Here is an 8,526-nt window from a genome sequence, read left to right as displayed (position 1 = left end):
CAGAATGCTGTTGTTCCAAGGTTGTGTATGTATATCACTGTTTATTTGGAACATTATTGTTCTAAGGTGTGTACAGATTACTATTTACCTCTGTCCCCTTTAGTCCTGCATACCTGCCTGTGTCTTCCCTTGTCTTCATCATTCTTCTGCTTGCCTCCCTCTTCATTTATGTTGCCCTCCCCATCACACGAATTAACATGTGGCACCTTAGGAAAAGCACTTGACCTCAAGGTCGGTTTGAACTACAGTGTCAGTGGTTCATACTCACCAGCCACTCCACAGAAACCATACACAGGGTCGCCATGTGTGGGCACTGACTTGATGGCACTTAACAACAACAACCCTCTAGTCAGTGAATTACTTTCCCTTGCTTCCCACCCCTGGTAACCATCAAAGAGCATTTCTTTTAGTATGAATACCTTTTCTTGAGTTCTTACAATAGTGGTCTCATACAATATTTATCCTTTTGTGATTGACTAATTTCTCTCAGCATAATGTCCTCCAGGTTCTTCCATGTTGTGAGGTGTTTCGCAGATTCAGCAGTATTATTTAGCATTGCATAATATTCCATTTTGTTTATCCATTCTTCCATTGATGGGCACTTAGGCTGTCTCCATCTTTTTGTTTCTGTGAACAGTGCTGTGATGAACATCAGTGTGCATAGAGCTATTCGCATCCTGGCTCTTATTTCTTGTGGCTATAGACCAATTAGAGGGATTGTTGGGTCATACGGTATTTTTATTTCTAACTTTCTGAGGAAGTGCCATACCATTTTCCACAGTGGTTGAAACATTTTACAATCCCACCATCAATGTAGGAGGGTCCTAGTCTCTCCACACCCTCACCAGAGTTTATTGTTTTCTAGTTTTTAAAACTTTGTTATTTAATGCTGGGGTGAGCTGATATCTCACTGTTGGTTTGATTTGCATCCCTCTAATAGCTGATTGTGGAGTCCTGGTGTGGTGCTATGTGGTCACTGTGTGTCAGAATTGACTCAACGGCACTTAACAACAAAACAACAATGGCTAATGGAGTCCTGGTGTGGCATTGTGGGCTAATGCATCAGACTACAAAGTCATTTGAACTGCAACATCAGTGGTTCAAGCTTACCAGCTGCTCCTTGGAAACCCTATACAGGGTCACTATGGGTCGGAATCGACTCAATGGCATTTAACAACAACAACACAACAACAATGGTTAATGATCATGAACATTTCTTCTTAAGTTGTGGGCTGCCTATGTCCTATGCCATTTTTTAATTGGATTACCTTTTTCTTGTAGAGGTGTTATATATAGTTTTCTATAAATTTTAGAGATTAGTCCCTTGTCTGATAATGTCAGTAGAAAAAGTTTTTACCACAGCCTATAGGCTACCTTTTACTCTTTTGGTAAAATTTTTGGATGCACAGAAGTATCTGATTTTTAGGAGGTATCAGTCATCTATTTTGTGTTCTACTGTTTGTATATTTTTGGTGACATTTGATAATATATTTATGCCATTTATTACAGCTTCTAAGTTTTTGTCTGTATTTTCATTGATGATATTAAGAGTTCTAGGATTTACATTTAGAGTTTTAATCCACATTGAGTTTGTTTTTGTATACGAAGTGAGAGGTGGGTCTTGTTTTGTTCTTCTGCAAATGAATTTCCAGTTTTGGCAGCATTATCTGTTGAAGAGACAATATCTTCCCTACTTAATATGTTTTGGCCCTTTGCAAAGATCATCAGACTGTATGTGGATGGATTTGCTTTGGGTTCACAATTCCGTACCATTAATCTATGTATCTTTCATTGTATCTGTTTCAGGCTGTTTTGACCCTTGTGGCTGTATAGTAAATATTGAGATCAAGGAGTGTTCTTCTTCTTAAGCAATGCTTTGCTTCTCCCAGGTTCCTTTCCTTTCCACATAAAGTTAATGATCAGTTTTTCCATCTCTTTAAAGACTGATGTAGGAATCTCGTATGGGATTGCATCATATCTATAGATGCTGTAGGTTGTGTTGACATTTTCACAATGTTAAGTTTTCCTATCCATGAGCATGGTATACTCTTTCATTTTTGTAAGTCTCTTTTACTTTCTTCTAGTAGTGTTTTCTAGGGTTTTTTTATATAGGCCTTTTGTTTCTCTAGTATGATTTATTCGTAAGTATTCATCTTTTGGGTGGCTATTGTAAATGGTATTGTTTCCCTAATTTCTTTTTCAGAGTGGTCTTTATTAATATAGAGGATTCCAACTGATTGTTTTGTATATTGATCTTGTATCCTGTCACTTTGCTGAATCTTTCAATGAGTTCCAATACTTTATGTGCTGAGTTCATTTTGTTTGTACATTTAAAAAATCAATTTCTTCACTGCTTTTGTTTTAATATTTACAAAAATTTATGGTTTTCCCTTTTCTTAATTTGATGTGAAGACATATTAATTTTCTTAGAGGTTACCCTACAAGGTTTATTAATTTCCTCCCCAGTTCAAAGCAGTCTGCTTTATCTTGAAATCTTCTAGATGTCCTTGACATTTGGAATTCTGTAACTATAATTTTCCATGTTTTTGCTTTATACTTGTCTTGTTTATAAGTTGATGTCACTGATTCCATATTTTCCATCTTGCAGGTTTGATTTACTTTGTATACTTCTATATCTAAATTGAATTCTGGATGGTGTTGCCATATGTGTCAGTCTCCAGTTGTTGTCTGCTGTTATTAGTCCTCAATCAAAGAATTTCCTTCAGTATTTTTTGTAAAGTTGCTCTGGATTTTTACAAATTCCTTTAATTACTGTTTATTTAGAAACTTTTAAATTTTGCTGTCATATTTGAGGGACAGTTTTGCTGGTACATGAGTCTTGTTTGGCAACATTTTTTCTTTCAGAGTTTTGTATATGTCTCCCCACTGTCTTCTTGCTTGCATTGTTTCTGCTGAGAAATTTGAGCTTAATCTTACTGGTTTTATTTTGTAGGTAGCTTTTCATTTTTCTCAAGCTGCTTTCAGGATTCTTTCCTGTCTTTGATTTTGGAGAGTTTGGTTATGATATGTCTTAATAATTTTCTTCTGGGCTATATCATGTTTGGGATTCATTCAGCTTCTTGAGTATTTATCTTCTCATCTGTCATGATGTGAAGTAAGTTTTCTTCCAACAGCTCTTTGACTATCTCTTCTGTGCTTTTGTTTCTTCCTGTTCTGGAATTTTAGTCACTCATAGTTTATTCCTCTTCATGCTAACCCACATGAATCTTATACTTTCTTCAGATGTTTTCTACTTCTTTCTGATTGATCTTCTAGTTTACTGGTATTGAATGATTTAGCTTCAAGCTAATTTGGGCTTCCATTGATTCAAATCTACCCCTTAGCCCTTTCAATGTGTTGTCCACTGCTGAAATCTTAGTATTAATCTTCTGGATTTCTGTTTTCAGATTCTGTATTATATTGTCTCCAGTCCTTTTTATAGTTTGATGGTTCCTGTAGTGCTTTTCTGAATTCTTCCTTTTTTTCCCTTGACCTATCAATCCTTTGGAGGTACATAAATACCATTCTCTTGAATTCTCTGTCATGTGGTTCCATTGCCTTTTATTCCTCAAATTTTTTTTCTAACCCTTGGTCACTTGGTTGAACCACTCTCTTGTTTCTTCATATGAACAGAAATTTTTGCTTTTGAGACATTGTGATTTGTTGTATTTGTATTGCATTGATGATTGTATGATGCTTCCTAGTGGGTGTGCTCAGGATATGAGCTTATACACCGTTATCCGTTTATGCAGTTCAAGTCAGCTTAATTGATGTTTATTGTTGTTGCTGATCTGGTGGATAGCAGCTGGTATTGACTCTTACCCAATGGGTGGAGCCATAGAAGCGGTGGTTGTGGCTGGGCTGTGTGGACACTGTTGCCCTCTTAATCTCTGTGAGCCACAGGCATGTTTCTACAACACCAATATGTTTTCTCATCTCTGAAGCCACTCACAAAAGCTCAAGTGGCTGTGCCCATGTGGTTTGTGGGTACAGGTCAGCACTCTCCTTTTTTGTCACATCCACTCAGCTCTCTCTCCTAGTAAGCATTCAGTCCACTTCTCTATCCTTTCATATAAATCTCAGAGGCCTAGAAAAATCATCTGCATCTGTTTCATTTTGTTTTCCATATCTTTGTTGTAGAGGGTCCATACAATCTTTCTGCCTAATCCGCCTTCTTGCCACCTCTCCCAACTCTAGATGATTCTCAATTGTATAATATAATTTGGAAATCCCAGCTGCCCCTTACTTTTCCCCTTATTTGGAAATCCCAGGATCTTAAAGTTGTCAGGATGTTCAGTTGTGTTGAGTTTTCTATTATCATTCAATTAATTTTATTAGTTATAAAGGTTTGTTTCATATGACCCTGTCCTTTAATTATTTGACCAGGTGATACATAAGGCATTTGGTTTCTTATCAGCTCTTTTCTTTCTTTGTGCCTTTAGCATGGTGTATTACATTTCTGTGGATTTAATGTCCTGGCCCCTCAAATCAGTTATGCACCTGAGTTTGCATCCGAAGAAGAAAGAAAGGAAATGGTGGCATCCTGGGCCCAGAGGCTGAAGACCATCTGGACAGAGGAGCCCATCAACTGCACTTCACCTTGGTACTTTGGGCAGTAACACTTTGTGCCTTGCACACAACACAAGAGCACCATGATACAGATCCAAGCAAATGCAAGGAAGAGATGCTGCTGTAATGAAATAAAATTACAAAAGAGCTACTGGATATGTTTCAAGATGTTCATGGATGAGTGTCTTCAGGATTCTGTACCACCCGATTACAGTCAAACCAGACACATATGCATTTGCATTTCTGTCTGATTCATCAGGAAGCCATTCTTTTGAGGATCAGTGGGTCAGGGTTTGTTGTGCGTTTGAGGAGCAGAGGTTTCTCAGCATTTCCATCATTGCTGTCTTATATGCTTGCAGTAGTGATGGATGAGCCATCGTTAGGGAAGCATACTTGCTTGACTTGATATGTAGCAAGGAAATCTTCGGTGATCTTGGGAAGCCATGTCTTCTTGTCCGGATCCCATCTCTAGGGGGTGTCAGTTGGCTGCTATCCTAATGAATTGACTTCTCTGCTGGGATCTTTCTGATGCTACCCTCTTCCTGTCTCTGTACAGTTCTGACATTCACAATTGTTCATCAAACTCATGTTTCCCATTCAGACTGTTGGTGCTCATACTTGCTACCCAATCCAGGGCAAAGAGACTGAGAGGGTACCAAAGTCAAGGGGTTCCAAAATCTCACCTCCTTTTGTATTTTCACATTTTCTTGCTTTCTGGTATGCTAATACTTTCTTAGGTATCCTGGGCTGATGTTTCCCTCATCAATCTTCTGTCTCTGGAATTTCTCAGAGTTTCCAGTCCTTTTAGAATGGTACTTGAGTTCACTCAATGTTCTCAAATCTGCCATGTCAATAATTGTGTTCTATTTCCACACCTGCACCCTCATCCCTTAGCTCCATAAATGGCAGGAATACTCATTCCACATGCAGGTCCAACACCTGGAGCTCATCTCGACTTACCTTAATTCCTGATTTTTAAAACCTTATTGCTGAAAAGAAATTCAGCATCACAAGGGCAGTGAGAATTGTGCTTTAATAAATAAGTAAATAACCACAGCCCCCACCTGCCCTCCACCCTATTTGAGGGGTTGTTGTTGTTAAGTGCCATTGAGTGAGTTCTGACTCATAGCGATTCTGTATAGGGTTTCCAAAGAGCAGCTGGTGAGCTTGAAACACCTATCTTGCAGTTCAAACCGAGCTTGCAGTCCAGCACATTAACCTACAGTGCCACACCGGGTCTCCTATTTGAGTGGAGGTTGGTATAAAAGAAATGAACTTAAGTTACTCCATGTAAGAAAGGGTTAAAAGGTTGACACAGTGTCAGCAGCCAGGGAGCTCAGTCTGTGTCTTGTTCTAAAGGGAGAGGGGAGATGTGTATGCCTCATGAGGGAGAAGAGGAGCCCCAGACATGGTGGTGAGGTGGGGATATAGGACAAGATGAAATGTGAGGAGTTTGGTGTTAAGGATGGTATGGGAACCTTGGGGACAGCCCATTTCAGTCCCAGGTAGCCCTCTGCTCCATCAGTTGTGTGCCAAGATCATTTAATTTTGCCCTTAGAGGAACGGGTCACTTAAGTCATGCCTTAAAGTCACTTGGATCCTACCAGTCTAAGAGTACTTGGCCTGAGATCCTGGGAAATGGTTCCATCCAGTTGAGAGCGATCAGATAATCATTCACAAACACACCTGATGCTTAGGCCAGGCAACTCCATTTATAGGAAGGGATTCTAAGGACATGCACAAAACTAAATTACGTAATTTTTGTTTTTAACCAAACAATGTTGTTGTTGTTAGTGCCATCAAGTCTGTTCTGACTCATAGCGACCCTGCAGAAGGTCTCCAAGGAGCAGTTGGTGGGTTTGAATCACCAGCCTTCTGGTTAGCAGTCTGGTGCTGATCCTACAGTTAATTGTTTAACGGAACTGGGGATTTTTACAGAACTAACTTTATGAAATGAAATTGACAACAAGTGGACAGGTTAGACAGAAAGCTCTGAGGATGGCGAGTTTGGGTAAGTGGGGGAACAACATAGAAAGGCAGGGTGGAATGGCTGCACAGCTTTAAGAACATCATTAGCGTCACTGAATGGTACATGCAGAAATTGTTGAATTGGCTTATATTCTGCTGGGTATCTTTGCAACATCGACAAAACATAAACTATTAAAAAGAAAAAAGATTAGTAAAACACGAAGGATATTAAAACAAATGAAAAAAATGGGATTTTTAGTAATAGTTTTAAAAAAAAAAAAAAGCAAACATGTATTGTTTGTTGTTGTTGTTAAGTGCCGTCGAGTTGGTTCCGACCCATAGTGACCCTGTATAGGGTTTCCAAGGAGCAGTTGGTGAGCTTGAACCACCGACCTTGCAGTTCTAAAGGCTTTGCAGTCTGGCGCATTAACCCACAGTGCCACACCAAGATTCCACTGGATGTTGAATATGTGTCAGGAGCTGATATGAATTGTTTACTTGCATTTTTAGTTATTTAGCCCTCATAACAAACCTATAAGCAAGTACTAATTCCACTGTATAGATTAGGAAGCAGAGGCAAAGCTTGGTGAAGATACTCACAGCTATCTAAGGGCAGATCTAGGATTGGAACCCAGACCATCTCATTCTCAAGTAACCAAAATTCCCATGCTTGGGACGCTACCCAGAGAAACAGTGATGGCAGAGATTATGAGGTTGAGAGATGGAGCAGCTGGGGACTCTAGACCCAGAGAGGAAGAGGGGCTTTGTGCTGACAACCTAGGGGACAGGCTTGCAGGGTATACCCTTTGGTTGGTTGATGATGCATGGAGGAGATTGTAACAATGGCAACAAAACGATATACGATAGGATGAATGTAAAGCTAATGTTCTCCCATGTAAACGATCACATAATTCACAATAAAACATCAAAAAAAAAAATGCTCAAACACAAACCAACTCACAGCATAAAACATAAAACTTCACACTAAGGATATTTACCTCCATTTCTCTAACCTACTATAGCAGCTCAGACTTTCAACAAAAAATTACAGGGCATGCTTAAAGGCAAAAAACAACAATTGCAAATTTAAGAAGAAGAACAACAATACACAATCTGAGGAGAGAGAGAACACACTTCAGAACCAGACTCAAATAGGACAGAGATTTTGGATTGATCAGACCGGCAATTTAAAATGTTGTTGTGTTGTTGTTATGTGCCGTGGAGTCAGTTCCGACTCATAGTGACCCTACACAGGGTTTCCGAGGCTGTAAATCTTTACGGGAGCAGACCGCCTCATCTTTGTCCCGTGGAACTGCTGGTAGTTTCGAACTACTGACCTTGCAGCTCGCAGCCCGATTCGTAACCACTACACTACCAGAGCTCCTTGTTATAGTCCTGATTAATATGTTCCATGCTCCAATGGAAAAAGTGGACTACCTGCAAGCACATAGGGGTCATCTAAGCAGAGAGCTATAAACTCTCAGGAAGAATTCTCAAGGAAAGGTTAGAAATCAGAAACACTGTAACAGAAATGGAGAATGCTTTTAATGGGTTTACATTAAATTGAACATTGCTTTTCTGTTATTGATCAAGATTCAGTGAACTTAAAGATATGTCAATAGAAATTTCACAAACTTAACAACAAAGAAAAAAATGAATAGAACTGTGTGACAGATTACAAAAAGTGTAATGTATGTATAATTAGTACTCAGGTATAAATCTAGTGTGTACAACAGCTGTATAAGGAAAATCACAAAACTCTGATGAGTTTTGTGAAACCAAAGAAGATCCAAATAAATGAAAAGATACTCCATGTTCATGGATAGACGACTCAATATTATTATGATGTTAGTTCTTCCCAACTGGATATTTAGATTCCATGCAATCCCAATCAAAATCTATGTGTCGTATTTTGTGGCTATCAGCAAACTTATTCTAAAGTTTATGTAGAAAGACAAAAGTCAACACAATAATTAACGCATCTATATA

The 8,526-nt window shown here is 38.9% G+C and overlaps 2 protein-coding genes across 2 annotated transcripts in view; both read left to right on the top strand.

Annotated features, from left to right (window-relative positions):
- The window catches only part of LOC102820557 (ribosyldihydronicotinamide dehydrogenase [quinone]-like), an 8,027-nt gene extending 3,408 nt beyond the window's left edge, over positions 1 to 4,619 (top strand). Inside the window, exon 4 of the mRNA XM_006870577.1 lies at positions 4,443 to 4,619. Coding sequence (XP_006870639.1) covers positions 4,443 to 4,619 — 177 coding nt within the window. The remainder of the gene's footprint in view (positions 1 to 4,442) is intronic.
- Positions 4,620 to 6,567: 1,948 nt separating this feature from the next.
- Positions 6,568 to 8,526, top strand: part of LOC102820173 (ribosyldihydronicotinamide dehydrogenase [quinone]-like) — a 67,276-nt gene continuing 65,317 nt past the window's right edge. The window contains exon 1 of the mRNA XM_006870576.1: positions 6,568 to 6,580. Within this exon, the coding sequence (XP_006870638.1) occupies positions 6,568 to 6,580 (13 nt within the window). The remainder of the gene's footprint in view (positions 6,581 to 8,526) is intronic.

This window comes from Chrysochloris asiatica, unplaced genomic scaffold (assembly GCF_000296735.1).
Source record: "Chrysochloris asiatica unplaced genomic scaffold, ChrAsi1.0 scaffold00144, whole genome shotgun sequence".
Classification (NCBI taxonomy): domain Eukaryota; kingdom Metazoa; phylum Chordata; class Mammalia; order Afrosoricida; family Chrysochloridae; genus Chrysochloris; species Chrysochloris asiatica.
The sequence above is the reverse complement of the archived record's forward strand: the minus strand, read 5'-3'. Positions and strand labels throughout refer to the sequence as shown.